The sequence below is a fragment of the Carcharodon carcharias genome, chromosome 4, assembly GCF_017639515.1.
Source record: "Carcharodon carcharias isolate sCarCar2 chromosome 4, sCarCar2.pri, whole genome shotgun sequence".
NCBI lineage: Eukaryota > Metazoa > Chordata > Chondrichthyes > Lamniformes > Lamnidae > Carcharodon > Carcharodon carcharias.
Window position 1 is genome coordinate 45,910,813 of NC_054470.1, and position 23,589 is coordinate 45,934,401.

Consider the following 23,589-nt stretch of genomic DNA (forward strand, 5'->3'; position numbering starts at 1 on the left):
TCAAAGGTATGTTTTCTGCAATACCTTAGCAGTTTCAGAATCATCTCTGACTGGAAGCTGGATTCCTCTGGGTCCATAGGGTATTGTGTCTGGAGTTGGAAGCGAAGGGTCTTTTAGCCACAGTTCTTTGTCCGACAGGACTGTTATGCTGGCTCCTGTGTCTAATTTAAAATTTGTTCAATAGCTGTTGACTGAAATGTCTGCATTTCAAAATGTGAAGCCAAGATGTTTGACCTCACCCAAGAAGCATGGCTGTCTCTCTTCCGGGCTTGCACGAGTCTCGACTTCATGGATAATCTTTGGGCCTTCTGTGTGTTTTAGAGGTTTTGCCCTGCAGTTTGCCATAGTGTCCAATCCTGTTACACTGGAAGCATTGGGCTGAACTTGCAGGGCATTGATCTCACCTGTGGGGGTGATTTGCTCTACAGCATTGGCCTGGTTGGTTCAGGTATTGCTTTCTCTGGCCTGGAGTGTCCCTGTATCTTTTTTGCTTAACTAGCTGAACTGAGAGTTGGCCCATGCACCATGATTTATTCTCTCCCCTTAAAATGGTTCTGTGCTGTTCATATGGTTCTGACTGCCTAACTATCTGGATTGCCTTTTCCAGGGTTAGATCTTCCTTTGCTTCCATGAGGTCAGAGAGTGCGTCATCAGCTACTACTACCACTATTCTTTCTCCGATGAGTTCCTTTTTTTAATCTCCATACTTGCAACCATCTGCTATCCTGTACAGATCATTGATGGATGAATTTACAGGTTCTGCTGACTGTTGGACTCTCCTATTGAATTTAGCTCTTTCAAATATTTTATTGCTTCTTAGTTTAAAATAAACATTGAATGATTTTGTATCTCTTTGAATTTTGTGGGTAATTCATGTCTTGCAATAATGTTGCGCATAACTGGGCCTACCGAGTAAAGCAGTGTCCACATCCGCTCTTCTTCTGAATTTTTATTTAAATCTGAAATTATGCTATATCTTAAAAATCTTTTCTTCCAAGCTCTCCAATTTTGTGATTGGCCTGGGCTTTGGATTAGTCCAAACTGACTTGGAAATGTGTAATTCTGAGCTATGTTCAAAATTTTAAAAGTGTATGTTCTGCTTTAAGAGCTGCCTGAACTTCAAGATGGCATCACGTCGGAGACAAAGGCATTTCCCATACTTGCCAGTTTTGGCGGACTCTGCAACAATGATAATGGCGTCAGCTTGACAAAGTTTTTTAAAACAATGGCTGCCTGCATACTTCCCTTGTTTAGCGTTTTACTTTTTTGACTCATGAGCCCACTGAATTCGAGCTTCTGCTTGCTTTTACTAAGCTGAACAGTCATGATGTTCCTGAAATATTTAATTAATTCTTCCTTTTTTTTACCCCCAGATGAGCTTGGACACCACATGTTCAGGCTCTGAGTCAGGGATCAGGTTTTAGCACCGAGTTTCCTTCAACCTGCGTTTCTGACACTTAATTACGTTGAAGATTTCTCAGGTCTTGACACTGCCTGGAATTTTAAGACTTCTGCAAGTTCTGCTGACTCTGCACTCTGAAGCTGGGCTTCCAAAGGAGATTCAATGGAGTCTTCTCTTCTGCTGCAGTAAGGGGTTTTAAGTTTCTGCTTTCAGCTTCCAAGCCTTTCTTTGGTGCTTTTTCCTCAGTGCCTCTGCTTCTGGAGCTTCTTCTCAGGTCAAAAAGCTTTGTTGAATATCTCTTAGTCTTCCAGCATTTCAGCATATTAGTGAGGTTCTGCATTTTTATCCCTCTGCTACTACCATGTTGTGAGTATTGGTTACTTGGTAGCTTTTAATGAAGTCTTCGTAGTCTGAAGTAGGTTAACTGTAAGTCTTTACTGACTCTTAGAACGATTTACAAGTACACAGTAAAGGGTGCAAGCTAGGAGCAGCTCTGTCCAACACCACACCGACTCTAGGTGCAGGTTATGTGTTCTCTTACATCACTGTGTGGGCAGTACTGTGCTCAGTTTCATATTAACCCTATATGTGCCAGACCCTTATACTACAGTTGTAATTGCATCCTCTTAGCTTGGCTACCCAGATGAGGTTTTGAACTTCTTCCAGCATCAAATAATCATATGAAGGTTGTTGGACATGATGATGATTTCATGAAGGATACTTCCTTCGTGGAGCCTGGACCTCCTTCTACTGGCCCCAGAAAGCTACATATTCCTTTCCTACCCTTCACGAATAACAATCCAGCCAGTTTTACTGTGTAAGTGCAATGACATGTTCTCCACTTTCCAGAGGCAGGCTTCCAATAGAGGGCACAAGTAGCACTGGAAGCCTGTAAACAATAACAAGATCAAGTTGATCCAGGATAATGTAATGGAATCATGGCAGAATTTCCCAAGCATACCTCTGATGGGAAACCCACCATGGAGGAAAATCTAGTCCACTATTCTGAGCCGAATCCTTCAACTGTCTTTGCTACGTTCACATATTATTCTGGAAGAAACAGGTTGTTGGCCTTGATTCGAGAGTGAAATTTACTCGGGGTCACAAGTTTTTGCCAAGGGTCTTCATGTGACTAAACCATATAATTCTCACCCAATGTCCATGGGGCAAGATGTCCCATCAGTAGTGGGATCTGGAGCACAGGATTTGTTTCCTCTTCTTTCCTGCTCTACTGCCGCTCTGCCTCACTATTAAGATGTTGTGACGCAAAGTGTGACGCAGCTTGATGGACAAGTTGTCACCATTCTGAGCGATTGGTAACAAGCTCCTCCCACTCATTAAGGTTCATGCCACTGAGCTTCAAGGAGAGCTTCAGAAAGTTTTTGAAGCATTTTCTTTATATACCCCTAGGAATTTGAGAGTTGGGAAAACAGGACACGGCAGGGAGACGCTTTACAGCCATCCAGACACAGTGTCCAGTCCAACAAAGTTGATTTTGCAGAAGTTTTGCCCGAATGCTGATGGAGCTGACTTCAAGAAGGACACTAGCATTTGTTCGACGGGTTTCCCATTGAATCCAGAGGTGGTGGAGGCATTGTTGATGGAATTTATCTTGTGCTTTTGTATGTCATTGACAAACAGTCTAGATCTCACTGCAGTACAGGAGTGTGGTGATGACAACTGCTCTGTACACGAGGGCTTTTTTTGACTTGCGGAGGTCTTTGTTGTCAAACACTTGCTTTGTAAAAGCACTAGTTTGTGGAAGGCTGAACTGGCGCAGCTGGTCCAGTGTTGGATCACTACGTCAGTGGTGGCCTTTTGAGAGAGGTGACTGCCAAGGTATGGGAAATACTCTATATGTTCTTTCCTTCAACATATATGGGAGATGAAACAGTTGGCTGACCAGATGTGGGTTGATATACAAGTTCTGTTTTGGCAACATTCAAGGACAAGCCGGGTTTCTTGTATGCAGAATTGGGGGGATCAAAAGTTGCTTGCAAGTCAGGTGGAGAGTAGGCAATGTCACTGTAGCATCCACAAACTAGATAATGCATATCAATGAGCACCTATTTATTTTTGGCATGGAGACGACTGAGGTTAAAGAGTTTTCCATCCAGATGTCATTTAATATTCATACCAAAGGGCATTTAATCTTCAATGAGGTGAATGGCAACTGACAGATAGTTTGCAAATAGTATGGGGGCTATCACACAGCATTGCTTGACCAGGATCAGATTTTGAAGGCTTCCTAATCCGATCTCCCATTCACGATAGTTGCAGTCACATCATCATGATGCAACTGAAGGACTGTGATAAAATTTCATGGACATCCAAATCTTTGGACAACAAGCCATACAGCCTCATGATTTACTGGTCAAATGCTTTGGTCAAGTCGATGAATGCAATGAAGTGTTCCTGGTGTTGTTCTTGACAATTTTCTTGGATTTTTATAGCAACAAAGGCCATGTCAGAGATTCCTCTGAAGGGTCTAAAGCCATACTACATCTCTGGGAGGATTTCCTCAGGCACAGGAAGTAGGCAATTCCACAGAATGAGTGTCAGGATATTTCCTGCTGTGGATAAGAGACAAGAGGAAAAACCTTGATAGTTTATACTGCATGAAGATAGTTACAACTATCGTAGTCCTGAAATAGGGGGGCATTCCTTTTCCTTCCAGACCTGTAGGATGAGTACATGGAGACTTGATGTGAACAAAGCTTTGAAGGCCTCAGCTGGAATAGCACAGGGGCTGCAGGCTTTGTTGTTTATCATATGTTTGATTGCTTATCACCCTCCAACTCCCCAAAAAACTGAAAACACTGAGCTCTCAACCTTTGCAGATGCCCTCTGATCCCAAGAGTGCAGGGATTTTTTTTGTCACAAAGAGAGCCAGGGACTATGAGAGGTGGTGATAAATAATCCACCAAGCAACGCAATGAAGAAACACATTGCAATGAAGGTGATGATGGTTTATATTACTATTTTGTGGATTTTATCCTGAACTCCACATTGATTTCTAGGTTTGAACAACCCAAAACATCCCTGCCATTCCATTTAGTCGGGTTTATTCTGTTTCTTTAGACTGCCTGATTTCTTGCTTTAGTTGTTGGTGTACTCCCTTGACTTCTTACACTGTTAATGAATCCTGTTCCCCTTGAACTGCTTGCATATTTTTTCCATTTCACATTCCAACACAGCCTTCATTCTTCATGCCCTGATAATTTGGTTGTCTGTACCACAGTCTCTCAAAACCTGTCTGTTCCAGTTAGGTCTTAATGGCTTTCTTTTCCCTGGTGCGGTGCTAATAGCACAAGGGAAATCCATGCTCTTTTGGCTGGTCATCATTATTGACATATATCTAACCAGAAGCAAGGTAAAACCATTTGAAACTTAGCTCACACTTCAGGTCAGGCCAAATAAAGGCACATTTCTCAATAATTAGAAATGAAGCTATATTGAATCATATGGTACAACTGGGGAAGATGAGGTCTAAACTGAGTTTTTAATCAATCTTTTGGATGAGACACTAAATCAGAATCCCATCTATTAAAAAAAACTTCTCAAAGAGCAGGGGTAATCTCTTGGATTGCTGGCAAACTTACACCCATCAAATCTAAATAAATAAGGTCATGAAACGTGCTATATAAATGAAAGAGTTTTTTATTCAGTCACAGGATGTGGACATGCTGGCTAATCCAACATTTATTGACGTCCCTAATTGCTTTTGAGAAGATGGTAGTGAGCTGCCTTCTTGAACTGATGCAGTCCCTGTGGTGTAGGTACACCCACAGTGCTGTTCTGAATGTTATTTTTTTACTTCCTTTGATTCTTATCCTTTGGGCGATGTGCACACTGATCCAAGGGTGTTGCTCATTCATGTGCTATAACTTTGGCATTCCCTGAGAAATGGCAGAAATAACTATGCATGAGACTTTGCTGGAGTTAGGCTAATCTTGCGCAGAAATTCTAGTTAAGGGTGAACAGCGAAACTGCACAATAATGTCACTATCCTGATTTTTCAGTAAAAATCTCAGCTCGAGTCACATTAGAAAATTATATAATTGAGTATGTTGTTGAATGCTTCTTACAAGAGTTGATATTGAGCTAAAAATAAGAAACAAGAGATTAAGAGGAATGTGTACACTGATGAAGCTTTAGGTAACCAATTGCAATTTGCCAGTGCTTTGGTACACAAAGAAACATTCATAAAGCAAATGAAGAAAACAAGTTTGAAGGCTTCATTAAAAAAAAATCACTCTGCATCTGTATTTTTGCTCAAATATCATGCAACTATAAACATGATAAGGCTTTAAAACTATTTTCAGCCCAAAAAATAGACCTATAATTAAATCAGATCTATTAAGTCTTGAGCTGGGATTTTCTTCTCCTGTTTATGACGGGCGTTTTAGTGGGCAGCCACAGAAAATATCAGGAGATCGCAAAAATCGGTTTCACTTCATTGTAAAAGCAGTTTGCGATTGTCCGCTCCACCCGTCAATGGAGGGCTGCGTTTCCTGCCGCTACACATCGGGAAACTAATTTCAATACATTAGAATCTTATTGTAAGACCTGCTTGCTGGAATCATCCCCCCACGCTGCATCATGAGCTCCCACGTTGCATGATTGCACGCCAATGTGTTTCACAACGGTACATAAATGACGTGCACCTAGCAACCTGCACTTTGCTCCGGACTTAAGGTTTCTTTGCCTACCTTGCTTCAGGCAGCACCCACGATCATCAGCGCCAGGCTTCACAGGCAGCACCACATCACTTTTAGGGGCTCATGGGCAAGTCTTTAACTAGTAGACCAGTGGCAAGGTGGGAGTGGCTTTTCAATGGTTGCAGGGCTAGGGCTTGCTTGGGAAAGGGGGAAGAAGTGGCCTCAGGCAAGGGGAGAGGCTGCAGAATGAGAGCTGTGCTGAGAAGGAGGGTACATGGGGGCACATGGTGATATTTCCAAGTGGCCTCAAGAGGGTGAGGGCTGAGAAGGCAGTCTTCAGAGGAGATGAGGCCAGGTGGAGATGTGAAGGTGTTTGTGAGAGAATGAGTGGTGATGTCCTTTGAGCTGACAGTGAGTGAGCTGCCAGCGAATGTGTCTTGAGTTTGTGACTGTGTGAGTTTAGAGTGATGAGATGGTTGTCTTACCCTGGTGGCACAGATGAGATCGTTCATCCTCTTTCTGCACTTGGTGGTGAACATCTTCTGTGCAGCATTGGCACTGACCACCACCTCCCAAACCAGAGTGCTGAGATTGTTGGACCTGCTGTGGCCAGAGCGGGGTTGGGGGGACACACGAATGTCTCCAAAAGGCATTCCAGTGATGAACTCTTCTTGGCTTTCTGGACCATGTCATTACTGGAGCAGTTCTGGGCTTCAAACGTTGAGAACTGTATGTGTGGCTGCAGTTTAGATATCGTACCCAGAGTGACGAAACAGTGAGGTAAAGGCATGGCCGCCAGCGAGACAGCATGTTTCCTGTGGCTGCATAGTTAACAAGGTGGGGAGCAGATGAGATGACGCAAAAACCCGCCACTGCAGCCGGCAGGAAAAACATCCTTTCTCACGCCCACCACCGTACTTAGTGCAATGTAGGGAAATGTCCAGCCTTGGTTTAATGCAAGCATTGGACAAGATGAGCTTGTAAGATGAAGCTGTGGAACAAAATGTCATGGTCTATTGAGAAGATGATTTGCAAATACACAAGTAAAGTGGGATCTAAAGAACAAGTCATTCTATCGAACAGAAACTTTTTCACTAACCAGCTCATTTATACATTTGTATTGTTCATGTTATAATCAATCATCAGCCCCAATTCAGCATCTATGATTTTGTGTTCCTTAATGTTGGGAACTGTAACATAAATGATTTTAAAAAGGGAGAAAAAGTGGAAAAGTGTTTCATTAAAACATGGTAAATTATCATCTTAATATGGCCAGCAGTCTGGCAGTGCTGACTGCCTATCTGCCAGAGTACCCAACTATGGGCAGATTGTATATTGATGGGGTGATCCACTTTGCCAGATTACTGTGAAAATGAAAATTTATCTCTACACCTAAAAGTATGCACAAGTGTTTTTGCACTGAAAATACTGGATAGGGTATTCTACTTTACAGCAACATACAGCCTCCAAAAATTAATATATCTAAAGAAAACAGGCTGCTGTATAAGGACGAGTCTTATTTTTGGCTCATTAAAATAATTAACTATTACATGGTACATTTTAAAAGTCTTCAAAGTATCTACAACTTAATTTCAATGCAGAAGTTGTCAAAAATGGCTACATAATTATATCTTAAAAAAAAATCTCCTTTCCACTCAAATGTCCAGCCAATCTAGGATAATCTTGGAACAGAGCAGAATTGAAAGAGTTGAATGCTCTACACTCACAATCTCTCTTCTCCAGATCTCTGGAGAAATCAGATAAAATTGGAAGATAAGGCATTGAGATCAAACACCATTGTGAACAATTCAATTGCAACGCATCTAATGTTTCTGTAATTTGAAGGAAGTACTTGAATTAAATCTCTAACCCAATGCACCAGCTTCAAACAAAGCCATTCATCTTGATGATTTGTTGATCATAACATAGAGAGGTGACCCAGCAGCTCTGTAGATGAATAATAATCTCAACCAAAAGATCATACACTTCATTTTCTGGGTTGCTTGTCACTCAAACCCACTCAGCTGTTTTGATTTTGACCCATTGTAAGCCTGACGACTGAATGGAGTGCCAGGTGAAAGGAATTTCTCCCTCAATAAAGAAAGGAACCATCCAACTGGTCAAGAAAGTAAGAGCCCATGGGATCCAAGGCAAAGTGGCACATTGGATCCAAAATTGACTGAGAGGCAGGAAGCAGAGGATGATGGTAGAGGGATGTTTCTGTGACTGAAAATCTTGTTTCCAGTGGGGTTCCGCAGGGTTTGGTGCTGGGGCCCTTGCTGTTTGCGGTATACATAAATGATTTAGACTTAAACGTAGGGAGTATGATCAAGAATTTGGCAGATGACACGAAAACTGGTAGAGTGGTAAATAGTGTGGAGGATAGCTGTAAACTGCAGGAGGTTATCAATGAACTGGTCAGGTGGGCAGCGAATTCAACCCAGAAAAGTGTGAGGTAATGCACTTGGGAAGAGCTAACAAGGCAAGGGATTACACAATGAATGGTAGAACCCTGGAAAGTACTGAAGATCAGGGGGACCATGGTGTGCATATCCACAGATCCCTGAAGGTAGCAGGGCAGGTAGATAAAGTGGTTAAGGAGGCATATGGGATACTTGCCTTTATTAGCCAGGGCATAGAACACAAGAGCAAGGAGGTGATGCTAGGACTGTATAAAAAGCTGGCTAGGCCACAACTGGAGTACTGCGTGCAGGTATGGTCACCACATTATAGGAAGGATGTGATTGCACTGGAGACGGTGCAGAGAAGATTTACCAGGGATGCTGCCTGGGCTGGAGGGTCTGAGCTATGAGGAAAGATTGGATAGGCTGGGGTTGTTTTCCTTGGAGCAGCGAAGTTTGAGAGGCAACCTAATAGAGGTGTATAAGATTATGAGGGACATAGATAAGAGTGGATAGGAAGGCACTTTTTCCATTTGTGGAGGGATCAATAACCAGGGGGCATAGATTTACGGTAAGTGATAGAAGGCTAAGAGCGAAGTTGAGGGGAAATGTTTTCACCCAGAGGGTGGTGGGAGTCTCAAACTCACTGGCTGAAAGGGTGGTTGAGTCAGAAACTCTCGTAACATTTAGGAAATATTTGGATAGTCCCTTGTGTTGCCATAGCCTCCAGGGCTATGGGTCAAGTGCTGGAAAATGGGATTAGTGCAGTCAGATCTTTGTTGACTGGCATGGGCACAATGGGCCGAATGGCCTCCTTCTGTGTTATAAATATTTATGAATCTATGAGTCCATCTCACCCCACTTGATTTGTACTTCACTAAATAAGAATGGAATATCATTGTCTGCTGTTGTACAGATCTGATTATTCTGATGTCCAAGTAGGGACAAGGAACATATACAAAGAACAATCTCCTCCTTTCACACCTAGAATGAATGAACTGGTGGAAATATTTTGCAGTTTGCTTTTGTATATACACTCAGGTGGAATAGGATGAATTTTTTTACCTGTTCTTTGCACATTTATTTCTATTAAGGTTGTACGCACAACTAAGTAATATGCCCAGTATCTTTGGGCCAAATCAACCTAAAATTTTCTCTATTTGTTTCCCTGATGCAAATGTTGCATGCTGAACAGCAAAAAATACTCACTGATGCTTCCTCAGCTCTGCAGGTCATAAAATAAGTACCTTGAAAGGATCCTAGGATTTACAGTACCAATTCTATTTAACTCTGGAAACTTGCTGGACTTCTGTTCAACTCTGTCTTTCTCATATCTATTCCCCAATTTATCTCAGTAATTTCCTGACACACACCATTAAGGAGCTGGAGGTTCAATTTTAAAATTAGAATAGATAATTGCTTCAACTTGTCTTTGCTTCAAGATTCAAGCAATATTAATTATGCAGCACAATTTAAAATGATGTAGAAAATGGATTTAAGTTTTAATGCCTGCAATTTATCTTTTAACTCTTGCTTTGGTTCCAAAAACAGAAATCTTTTCATCTTAAATTACGCACTGCTTTAAAATTCTAAGTTGGCTGATTTCACATGGTATTTTATCTCGCCAATGATCGTGGGGTCAGCTCCAGAGAATGCAGCGTCCTTTACTTTTTAAGCAAACAATATTGTGGATTTATATTATCTCACTTAATTTTGTTTAGAATGAAAATTAGATACTCAATCCAATTATATTAAGCTATTCTCGATTCACTAGCTACAGTGACATAACTTTTCCATGATAGTTTTTTTTTCTCCTGAGGATTAGCTGACCTTAATAATAACCTGCAGCATAAGATCCAGAAATTTTGTCACAGCTGAATATTGCTGTTCTGTACACAAAGATTGCCAAGACATGACAAATCCCTTTCTAGTTTCTTTGGCAAGTTAACAAATAGACGAGAAGCCATCCAAGCTGCCTGCCTGTTCATTATGTCATCCAAGCAGATTTAACTAAATAGCTAAGTTGTTTTTGGGCTTATGACTAATAATTATACACTGCAACTGGATGACACAATTCATACATTATAACAAAGACAAATTTGTTTCACATTAAAAGCAATTAGCCTAAGAAACTCAACATTCTGTCCAGAATTTTCATGAGCATGGAATTCTTCAATGTTTTGCATCAACATCTTTACAAAATGTATAAATCTGTCTGATGCAATGTTAGGAAGATATAATATTGTCCATAATGTTATTGGAATTTATTGTAAAATAGAGCCTGTGTCTATATGTGTCTATGTCTATGTGTGAGACTTAATTGAATTAGAGGTAGCTTGTCTGGGTGCCTTGATGTAAGAACAGAAGTTAGATTTGAGATGTTAATTAGGTACACATGGGGAAAGTTTAGAATCATAGGTGTCAAGGGAATATTTGCATTTTTAAATAAACCAGACTAGATTGTTTTCAAAAGAGGGAATGAAATGTGTCACCTAGTCAGGTGAATTTTAGAAAGTGTGTGTTTATTTTCCCCAAAGATTTATGGTAAAACTTAGTGCTACGAGAGATTTTTATTATCAGAAAGCTAAAAGTCCAAAGACATAGTGAAACAATGGGAATGTGCATTCAAATGGGAAAATATGTATAAAGGAGCTAAGGTTGTGTGTAAGGGAAGGCAGTCCAAGATTCAACAAGCATGAAAAGCCTTCAGCATCTATGGCTCAACCTATGCTGCTTTCAGGGACTGTGGTTAAGAACTCACTTTGAATTTGATTGTTCAGGGTATCATTTACTTTGCCTGGGTCTTTTAAAAATATGTGTCTTACTGTTGCCTTAACAAAAGTGTAACTGGGAGTCAGATCAAGTAGGGCATTTACAAGTTATCATAGTAGTAATTTGTAGATCTACGTATATATTTAAAGTAATTTCTTCTATGAATAAATGTTTAATCTAGTTTTGTGAAAACCTATAAGACTTGTTGGTCTTATTACGACTGATTTCAGGGCACACATCTCGAAATTGAAACAAATTGCAAAACAAGTTATGGCAGTTGTTTCAAGTTTCCCTTTGGGATTTGAACAACGCAGCATTTACCATCAGCTGTGCCATAACATGCAATTATGCTAACAAAGTTCAGGCCATATTGAAATAATAAGCAGAATGGACAGCCTAAACGTGCTAATTGATTTGGCTATATGAAGCCATAATATTGGGAAACCACAAAGATAGACTTGGGTGTGGATCCTATGTAGATGTTTTCCACACTACAATCATTTTATAACAGATAGTTATACTAATCATCTCCCTTCCCTATCTTCCACACACACACAAACACAAATGTATTTGTCATGGTTTCATATAATTCAGTATCCTTCAACTAGAAGAACAAAATTCTCCTACAGCGGCTCAATGTTGCTCCATGTTTAGGCAGGAGACTATTTGTTTCTTCCCACCCTATTTGATCTAACCCTGCCAGATTGTCTTCCTATTTCTTTCTCTCTTTTATACTTATTTGGCTTCCTCTTAAATGCATCTATGCTTTTTGCCTCAACTACTCTATGTGGTAGCAAATTCCACATTCTAATCACCCTATCAGTAAAGATGTTTCTTCTGAATACTTTATTGGATTTACTAGTAGTGTCTATCTTGTATTAATAAAGCTTAGTGCTGAATTCCCTACAAGTGGAACTAACACAATGGTCATCATTATTATTTTTGCTGAAACCAGTTAAAAAAAGAAAAAATATGTACTATGATTTTAAAATTCTTCCCAAATCAAAAACAGGATTGTACAATCAGTTTTGCTAGTTTGGGAGACCATTCAACTTTGTGTGGGATAGGTTTTTGTTTGACACAAAGAGCTCCCTTCCAGAGTTACTTGGAGCTTCCTTTACAGATGCATAAGGAGCTGGAGAAGATACTGTGCCATTTTATAGCCTATGCCTTAGTCTCCAACATGCCAATGGAAACGTGACAGCCAAGACATCTTGGAGGGAATTGCAGGCAAGTAAGTCATCAAGAAGACCTGCAGATTCTCCAGGCAAATCTTTCATGATTTTTGATTTAAGGCCTTTCCACTGATTTTTTTCTTACTGCTGATCCATTGGCTCTTGTGACTCTTTATGCCATTCCTATTAATTTAATTTTGGTCACTGCTCCCTCTATCCTCAGCAGAGGTTTTGCCAATATGGAGCTTCCAAACTGATGTAGCCAGAGAAAAAGCAGTTGCATTGAGCAGCCTGTGAGGTGATCTGTATTCTGCACTTGCATTCCAATAGCAATAGAGAAAAGGTACAGATCTTACTTTGGTAGATGTTCAGTTGATAATGACTTATTTGCTACTGGGTCAAGCTGTCTCTGTTGGCAGACTCCCTTTAGAGTGGAGCCCACCATCCACCTTTAATGAGCCCTAGCCCAAAAAAATAGAAAGGTAGACAAAAGCACAGATCTGCTGAAATTTACCGCTGTCTAATAATGAAACGAACAAGACTGATAGATTCAAAACATTATCCATTTGATCATTAGGTTATGTTTTCTGAGCAGCATCTTATACTGCCGTCCATTTATCATTGTCCCTCTCATTCCATTCATCCCAGATTAATTATTTTATATTTACCCACATTGGGTCATATCTGATGCCAAGTGATTATAACTTTTTCCAGCCTGAAAAGTTTTCATTGATGACTAACTGTTACCTGCCTTTGAAATAACTTTTTTATCTAGTGTCATATTTTATCTTCAATTACTCATTCCTATAGGTTTTATTTACAGAATCATTTAAATTCTCTTATTCTCAGGCATTCAACTTGTTAACTCTAATGAGCAGCCTACTTACAGTATACCTGCCAACCTTTCTAACATCCAATTATTGTTTTATGCAGTACAACTCTTCTCCTTAAAGTGCAACCTCATCACTTAAAGACCCCTGTGCTCCCTTGATATCACACACTTTGTTGTATTTCTAGCATGATCTTTATTGGCAAAACTAAAGAAACTGTTAAACAAAGTGGATTCATCCCAGCTCTGATGACTAACAATCTTTTAAATTAAATGTATTCTATTTTACGTAGCATTAATTTGGCAAATTTTGTTGTTTAACAGTGTTTTTGGTGCTGATCAGCAAACAACAGTAGAGACCATGGCCAGGTTTTCCTTGGAAGGGTCAAATCCAGACGTCAGGGCCATATGCATGTCCTGAGCCCACAGGAGCAGGCAGTGGGGCTGCAGCGGCAATATTCCCAGAGGTGGCTGCATAATTGGCTGCTGGTGAACCTGCCATCCAATTAGGGCAGCCAGCCCAATCGGTGGGTTAGCAGATCTGCAGCCTTGACTGCGCCACCAAGAGAGGTAACTGCTACTGTGGCTGCAAGGAGAACGAGAGGGCGCTTCCTTTTTGAGGTACACACACAGGTGAGTCAGGATCCTTTTTGTCTTTGCTGAGACCCGGCAAACAGGCATTGGCGACTGAGTGGTAACCCCTCTAGCAAAGTGTTGGTGCCAGAAGGGCAGCCTTTGCTGCCAAGGGCAAGTTCCTCAGACTGTGGCATCTGCAGCTCCAATAGCTCCCCCATCCCTCCAGACACCTCCTTGAAGCTAGCAGCCTGCCCATATGGCCGAAGGTGGGGGCTGCGGTTTGATGGGTGTGGGTAGTGTGTCCTGCTGCTGGCTGGCAAGGTGCTAGCCTGGAAAAATAGCCCTTAATTGAGCCTTTAGTTGGCTAAGCCACTGACACTACTGTTCCAACTATTGGAAAAATTCTGTCCATCCCAATGGGACTGCCCGGCATTTTACTGAAACCAACCACCTCCTAGTCTGTCACCTGAGTGGAAGGGCAGGAGGTAAAATCTCACCCTCGGCCTCACAGTATTTACATTACGTTAGCATTTACTGATTCCACTGTCACCATACCACTCTCTCTGCACCTCTAATTTATTTTGTTCTCTTCATTCTGCCTTCCCTATAATGCTTCTCTCGCTGCGAACATTGGGGGCAAAATTCGTTTGGGACAATAGTGTAAAATGCGCTCACAGCCAGTCTTGTTTTAACCTGTTTTACATCAAACTTCTTTCCATTTACTTCAGTGGAAGAGAAAATTGAGATGTTGTAAAATGGGTAGCTGACTCACTATAAGTACACTTCAGTACTACTGAATACCAATTTCACCTCCATTATATCTCGCTCTCCTTTACTGTATATTAACACCACTTTGGTCCCATAACTACTATGTCAGTCTACTTTACCCAATTAAGTTCTTCATATCCATTGCATTTGATACTTTACATCATGCCCAATGTGTGAAAATCATGGCCCAAACCCTCCAGTTTCTGGATCATCAGAAAACAGACAAATGACTGAAGATGCACATCGGAACACTGTGGAAGTCCTGACGGTGTACCTACATGGGAATCGTCCAGGAAGTTTAAACTTCTGATGAGTAATTGCCCTGCTGCCGAGACTCTCCGCGAATGTTTCCAACTAAGTGAGAGTAGGAAGCTTCAGACAGTTCCGTGCGGCTTAGCTGAATAGTTATTCAGGAAATGTTAGACAGATTAAAACCTAGTCTAGCACATAGGTAGCTACACAACTGACCGTCCAACACCCCCGACCGACAACTACGACCCCCGATCACCCAACTACCCCCCTCACCCCAGACACGGCTACTTCCCTGACTTGATTAATCCCCCCAACCGAACCACACCCACCCATCTACCTGAACAATCCCTGACCTGATTCCTCCCCAAGCAGACCTGACTGCCCCCCCAACCACTTAACTACCCTCCCAACCCGACCCACATACACCCCCGACCACCCCGACTAGACCTGACTACCCACTCACACACCTCACCCGCTCTACCCACTCACACACCTCGCCCGCTCTACCCACTCACACACCTCATCCGCTCTACCCACTTCACCCACGCTACCCACCTCACACACTCCACCCACTCTACACACTCCACCCACTCTACACACTCCACCCACTCTACACACTCCACCCACTCTACACACTCCACCCACTCTACACACTCCACCCACTCTACACACTCCACCCACTCTACACACTCCACCCACTCTACACACTCCACCCACTCTACACACTCCACCCACTCTACACACTCCACCCACTCTACACACTCCACCCACCTCACACACCAACACACCTCACCCACCAACACACCTCACCCACCAACACACCTCATCCACTCTACCCACCAACACACCTCACCCACCAACACACCTTATCCACTCATCAATTCACTCACTCATCCATTCACTGACTGGAGTGTTTTCATGGTGCCATAAAAAGAGGGTATGTCCTGTCTCCCCACAACTCTACTCTGCTCCGACAGAGTTCCTAGAGGGTGTTGCCTTGTGTTTTTCTATGAAAGTCAAGATTGGAAGGTTGAGGAAGAAATGTGCACCAGTATTGAGTCGGGGGAATTTACGAGCACAGCAGTAAATCAAGCATCACTGCCACTGCTCGGAAGATCCAGGCCCTTAGTCTTTTCTCTTTTAAGAAAAGTATTTAATATTTTATTGCACTTTTGTCTTTTTTCCCTGTGTAAAGAAATTTAGTCTTGTCTAAAAATTAGTGCCAGGCCATATGGCATGAAGTTAGCAAAAAACTTCTACACATAAAAGGTGGTAGAGGTTCAGAAATCTCTTCTGCAAATGGCAGTTGATGCTAGGTCACTGGCTGTAAGTGATGGCTCTGGAGATGAATAGCAAGGGATTAGAAGAGTAGCTTCAACTTGCAGGAGGTAAGCTGCAAGCTGGAGGGTGAGTAGTGAGCAGCTGAGGTCACGGGCCGCAGGGTCAGCAATGAGAGGAAAGACCAGGGAGCAGCAGAGGCTGCTTCAAAATGGCACCAATTGGGACTCTCATCCCTACATCAGACCCTACATGAAACAACTTCAAAATGAAATTCACAATACTAAAGGAGAATGCCCTGGTTAACTGACTGATGTTAAAGTGAAACACCTTAATGTGGGGCAACTTAAAATGAGGACTTAATGTATCAGCTACTGATCTCAAAACATCGGTCATATCTAAGGGTCTAATACAAACCAGACAGTGGACACAAACAGCAGCTTGAGAACATGGTGACCCAGTAGCATAAACAGCCAAGTTGCCTCAAGTCTTAAATTTGACCATCATTTGAATTTATTGACCTCTATTATTTAGGCAACACATAAACATTTATGCAGTATGCCTGTTGCTGTCTGATCAAAAGGAGACATTAGCAAAATTGACAAGCTCAGAAAGCCATTAAAAAAATACATATTGGCTTTCTTAGTCAAGACATAGTATAAATGCAAGGAAGTTATTCTAAGCCTTTATAAAATACTGGTTAGGTCCCATTTGGAGTATTATGCTCAATTCTGTGCACCGAAAGCACATGCTATAGGCAGAGCTAAGCAATCCCACAACCAACGGATCAGAAAAAAATTCTGCAGTCCTCTCCTGTCATGAATGGAGATGGACAATTAAACAACCAACTAGAGGGGGAGAGGGAAAGGCTCCACAAATATTCCCATCATCAAATGATGGGGGAGGCCAGCACATCAGCACAAAAGAGAATGCTGATGCATCTGCAATCACCTTCAGCCAGAAGTGCCCAGTGGGTGATGCATCTTGGCCTCCTCCCTAGGTCCCCAGAATCACAGATGCCAGTCTTCAGCCACAGAAATAAGAGGCTGAAGGCACTGGATGTTACAAAGGCTATTGGCCTTGACAACATTCCAGCAGAAGTACTGAAGGCTTGTGCTCCAGAATTAGCTGCCCACTTAGCCAAGCTGTTCTAGTCTAGCTATGACACTGGCATCTATTAGGAAATGTGGAAATTTGCCCAGGTGTTTCTGTTCACAACAAGCAGGACAAATCCATCCTGGCTAATTACTCTTCCATCAGTTTAGTCTCGATCATCAGTAAAGTGATGAAATGTGTCATTGACAGTGCTATCAAGCAGCACTTACGCAACAATAACCTGCTCACTGATGCCCAGTTTGAGTTCCGCCAGGGCAACTCAGCTCCTGACCTCATTGCAGCCTTGGTCCAAACATGGATGAAAGAGCTGAACTCCAAAGGTGAGGTGAGAGTGACTGCCCTTGACATCAAGGCAGCATTTGACCAAGTATGGCATCAAGGAGCCCTAGCAAAATTGGAGTCAATGCGAATCAGGGGGGGAAACCCTCCACTGGTTGGAGTCATACCAAGCATAAAGAAAGATGGTTGTTTTGGGTCAGTCAGTCCCAGGACATTGCTGCAGGAGTCCTCAAGGTAGTGTCCTAGGCGCAGCCATCTTCAGCTGCTCATCAATGACCTTCCTTCCATCATAAGATCAAAATTGGAGATGTTCGCTGATGATTGCACAATGTTCAGCACCATTCACGACTCCTCAGATACTTAAGCAGTCTGTGTCAAAATGCAGCAACATTCAGGCTTAGGCTGATAAGTGGTATGTAACATTTGCGCCACACAAGTGCCAGGCAATGACCACCTCCAACAAGAGAGAATCTAACCATCTCCCCTTGACATTCAATGGCATTACCATTTTTGAATTTCCCACTATCAACATCCTGGTGGTTACCATTGACTGGAAATTTAACTGGACCAGCCATATAAATATTGAGAGTCCAAAAGCAGGTCAGAGACTGGGAATTCTGTGGCAAGTAATTCACCTCCTGACCTCCCAAAGCCTGTCCACCATCTACAAGATACAGGTCCGGAGTGTGGTGGAATACTCTCCAATTGCCTGGATGAGTGCAGTTCCAACAGCATTCAAGAAGCTCGATACCATCCAGGACAAAGCAACCTGCCTGATTATCATTCTATCCACCAGCTTCAACATTCATTCCTTCCACCACCAATGCACAGCGGCAGTAGTGTGTACTATCTACAATGTGTACTGCAGCAACATCCCATGAAAGAATAAATTAAAAAGAAACATTTTAGGAAAGCTGTCACAGCTTTGGATAAGATGCAAATGAGATTTACTAAAACATTAACGGGGATAAGGGACACAAAAACAAAAACAGAATTACCTGGAAAAACTCAGCAGGTCTGGCAGCATCGGCGGAGAAGAAAAGAGTTGACGTTTCGAGTCCTCATGACCCTTCGACAGAACTGCTGCTGCCAGACCTGCTGAGTTTTTCCAGGTAATTCTGTTTTTGTTTTTGTTTTGGATTTCCAGCATCCGCAGTTTTTTTGTTTTTATCACAGGGATAAGGGATTCAGTTATATGGAGAGACTTGAGAAATTGAAATTGTTCTCCCTAGAGCAGAGCAAGTTAAGAGGTGATGGGGTGTTCAAAGTCATAACCCAGGGGCACAAAAGGAAACTTTCATTTTAACACAGTGAACTGTTGTGATATGGAATGCATTACCTGAAAGTGTGGTGGAAATATTAACTTTCAAAAGGGAATTGGTTAAATACTTGAAGGGGGAAAATTTGTATGGTTATTCAGGAAGAGTGGGGGAGGGAGACTGGTTGTTAAGCTCTTCCATAATGGGCAGGTTCTCATGCTATAAGTCACAATGTCTTGATAATGAGGCAGAGAAGGAAGGAAGAGGAAGCAAATCCCCCACTCCAGATCCTACTACCTCATGGAACATCCTATGCCATGTGCTCAAAAGTATGTGGGTCGGGTATTCAGTCACATGAAGACCAATGGTAGAAACTCACAACCCTGAGCAGATGTCATCCTCAAATCAAGGGACAGCCGCCGCTGCCGAATGGTCTCCTTCTGAGCTGTATCATTCTATGATTAAGGCGAGAACGGGACTTGGGACTACTCCGATATTGGGCATCTGGCCTCAGTTACATGAAACAAGGCACAGGCACCTGCTGAGTGTCACTAGGCAGCTTACCAAAGAGAATTTCAATTTCAGGTCACCGTGTTGCCAGCAGGTGTCAGTGTCAGGGGTCACTGGCAGGATAGAAACTGTGGAATTTAGGGGCCAATATATTTTTTATAAAGAGATGCATTTATATCATGCCTTTCACGACCACTGGATGCCTCAAAGTGCTTTGCAGCCGATGAAATGTCCTCACTGTTGCAATGTATGAAACATGGCAGCCAACATGTAAACAAACTCCCACAAACATCAGTGTGATAACAACCAGATAATCTGTTTTCATGATGTTGACTGAGGGACATGTATCGATAAGGACACTTCAAAATAATGCCATGTGATCCTTTATGTCTAGCAGAAAAGCCTCAGTTTAACAAATCATCAGAAAGATGGTATCCCCGACACTGCAGCATTCTCCCTATTTCACTGGAGCATCGGCTCATTGTTCTGAGTGGGACTTAAACCTGAATCCATTCCACTCAGAGGCGAGTGCTACCATCTAAACCAAGGCTGACACAGATGAGAAAAATTCATAGCCCACTTTGGAAATCTAGAGAAACTTATCAATTCACAAATTCAAAATTAATTTGGCAATTTATTTGATGCTATACAATTGTGTCTGTTATGTCATGATAGTGCCAATTAGTCCTTGTTTGTCACATATCTCAGCTTGAATATCCATCCTCAGATAATAGCTCATTGAGACATTCATAAAACACTTTTTGCTATAATAAAAGTCCGAATTTAGTCTAAAAAAATACATTCCATGCAAATGCCAAACTTAATTTTATATAATCGGGATCAATTTTAGCTGTCCACACTGAGTAGGTATCAGGTGGCAGTGGGCTAGCTGCTCATTTTATACCCATCTGATTTTCTTTTCCATTCAAGTCAACGTAAAGGAAAATTAGTCAGGGTGTAAATGTCAGCCAACTTACATACCCCTGCTTCCTGCCTCATGGGAGCAGTTAAAATCAACCCCACGGTTATTATTGATTCTTACTTACTTGTGACCCATCTCATGAGCAATTGTAAAGGCTAGATTCAGTCCATTATCCTCAGCAAGAACACACTTCTTTTTTTCACTGCACATCCCACTAAGATATGCTATACCTGCCAAAAGAAAATATATACAAGGAAAAATGAAAACTGTAATATAGTAACTCATAGTGGTGAACACAAAAATCAGTAATAAAGAAGTTGCATCTTTTTAAAAGGTTAAAAACTTCAGTTTGTAGACACTTTTGACTGAGAGGTTTTTAAAATTCTTTCACGGGATGTGGGTGTTGCTGGCTCGGCCAGCATTAATTGCCCATCCCTAATTGCCCTTGAGAAGGTGGTGGTGAGCCATCTTCTTGATCTGCTACAGTCCACGCGATGTTGGTACACCCACAGGGCCGTTAGGAAAGGAGTTCCAGGATTTTGACTCAGCGACAGTGAAGGAACAGTTGTCCTCTGAGCCAAATTGCAAAACAGATTCAAACTGCAATAAATATGGAATGTAGGGCTGTTTTATTTTAAGAAACAGTAAACTTTATTTACAGACTCCTGGTGAGGCTACATGCTTGTTCCAATACCAAGACTAAAAAGCTCCACCCCTAAGATTCCCACGCTTAGCGCTGATTCATCTATACAGTCACATGATCCGCATAACAGTAAGAAAATGTTCAACTTACAATTCTTATATTCCTCCTCCTTTAATTTTGTTTTCCCCTCTTATTTACAAAAATATCTTAATCCGTATTATACACAATTATATACAGTTCATGCCATTATAAATTTAGTCTTTGAGGAGGTTTTCGGATTCGGTTAGGGCAACACATCTCTACAACTGGAGGTTCTTCCATTGGGTCGACTTGAACAGGGACTAAAGCTTCAGAGGCATCCCTAGGCACTGGCAGTTCAGAATTACTAACTTCTACAGAGACATAAGGTATGGATATTCATTGTCAACCTGGCATCTCAGGAGTTGAAGTTTTAACTATAATTTCAGACGGCTTAACTAGTTTTTGGGAGGTTTCTCACCCTGAGATGATTCACATGTTTCCTAACAATCCTGTTTTCCACTTCCACGTGATAAAATAAAGGTGCTATTTCAGAGATAATTGTATCAGGAACCCATCTTGGTCAAGTTGCGAAATTTTGTACAAAAGCTCTCTCTCCCACAGTCAAGTCTCAACCTTTACTGTGAATATAATGATTTACTTTCTGACGACCCTGGTTTCTCTCCACCTTCCCCTCTGAATTAGGGAATACTAGACTCAATCTCGTATGAAGTCAGCTCTTCATTAACAATTTTGAAGGTGTTAAACCAGTGGTCACATGAGAAGTTGTGCGATAACTGAACAGGAATCTTGAAATTTGTGTTTCTAATGTTCCCTCTGATAGATTCTTCATGCCTGTTTTAAAGGTTTGTACTGCCCTTTCTGCTAACCCATTGGACGAGGGATGATACAGTGTTGTTCTGACATGTTTAATCCCATTTAGGTTCACCAATCTTTGGAAGTCAGTGCTAGTGAAAAGCGTACTATTATCTGACATAATAACTTCAGGTAAACCATGGACACTGAAACTCTGACGTAGCTTTTCAATGTTTTCAGACAATGTAGGTGATCTCACTTTAAACATGTCCATCCACTTTGAATGTGCATTGATGATCACAAGAAACATGGTACCTAGAAATGGACCTACATAATCTAAATGTAGTCTAACCCAAGGTCAACCAGGCCACTCCCACAGATGCAGTGAAGCTTAAAAGGGCAACTTCTGCTGTTGCTGACACTGGAGACAGTGTTTCACCATTTTTTTCTGCATCACTGTCTATACCTGGCTACCAGATATAACTTTGTGCGAGCATTATCATTTTCAAAAAACCAGGATGCGCAATAAAACCAATAATGGCTCTCTTCCTTGCAAAGCCATAACGACTCTTGCGCCCAATAACACGATGCCATCTTGACAACTCAGTTCAGATCTAGGTACAAAGAATGGTTTTAATTCTTCAGGGACTTTGTGCATTTGACCATCCTTGTAATACTTGTTCATGGACTTTAGCTAAAATTGGATCCCAATTCATCCAATTCTTTTTCTGTCTTGTGCAGACTGGTGAGGAGTCCAGGAAATGTAACAGAAGTACCACCGCTTGAGGTACTAGAACATCTGTAATACTATTGGGTAAAGGGAGATGACTGAGGGCATCTGCATTTGCTATATGCACACCTGGACGGTGCATAAAAGTGTACTCATTAAATTAAAGCCCATCTTTGAATTCTAGCAGAGGCTATCCGTGGGATTCTTCTTCATCTTGGGCTTTATCTTCACTAAACAAACCCAACAGTGGCTTGTGATCAGACACTATAGTGAAGTGTTGCCCATGCAAAGATTGATGGACCTTCCTTATTCCAAATACGATAGATAAGTTAATGCTTAAACCAGCTTATATTTCACCCCTTTTCTATTTTTCCTTAGTTCTGTTGAAGAGTCATGTGGACTCGAAACGTTAACTGTGCTCCCTTCCACAGATGCTGCCAGACCTGCTGAGTTTTTCCAGATATTTTTGTTTTTGTTTTCAATTTCCAGCATCTCCAGTTTTTTGCTTTTACGATAGATAAGTCTTCTTTTTCAATTTGAAAGTAACCTGTTGGCTGCAGAAAGGGCTCTGGATACAGATCCTATCGGGCTTTCAGATCCGTCCTCCATCTTGTGTGACAATACTGCTCTCCCACTCCATAGGGAGATGCATCACAAGTGAATATCAATTCCTTAGACAGATCATAGTGCCCTAGCAGACACGACGAGCGTAAAAGCTTCTTGGCTCTTGTGAAAGCTTCCTCTTCCTGTGCCTTCCAGGACCAACTGTGGTTCTTCTTCAATAATAAGTGTAAAGGAGCTAATGCTGTAGATTGATTATGCAAGAATAGACCGTAATAGTTTACCTTGCCCAAAAAAGACTTGAGCTCAGTGATGTTGGTAGGAGAGGATGCTTCCTTGATTGCCCTGACTTTCACCTCTAATGGATGCAACCCCTGGGTATCCACTCGGTGGCCCAGATATGCAACTTCCTTTGCTTGGAAAGTGTACTTTTTTTTAAACGAATGCCAGCCTCAAAATCTCTTCAGAGCCTCTTCCAGGTTTGCCTGCTTCTGTGGATCCTGTGATTAGGATGTCATGCAAGTACACAATAATTCCGAGAAGTCCTTGTTATAGGCTTTCCAGGTTCTTTGGGAAATTGCACAGGCAGATGACACATCGAAGGGTAGGTGTGTATATTG

General features: G+C 41.8%; 1 protein-coding gene across 1 annotated transcript in view; it reads right to left on the bottom strand.

Annotated features, from left to right (window-relative positions):
* LOC121276736 (A disintegrin and metalloproteinase with thrombospondin motifs 19-like) overlaps positions 1 to 23,589 on the bottom strand; it is a 548,651-nt gene that overhangs the window by 380,672 nt on the left and 144,390 nt on the right. The window contains exon 8 of the mRNA XM_041185281.1: positions 20,326 to 20,431. Coding sequence (XP_041041215.1) covers positions 20,326 to 20,431 — 106 coding nt within the window. The remainder of the gene's footprint in view (positions 1 to 20,325; positions 20,432 to 23,589) is intronic.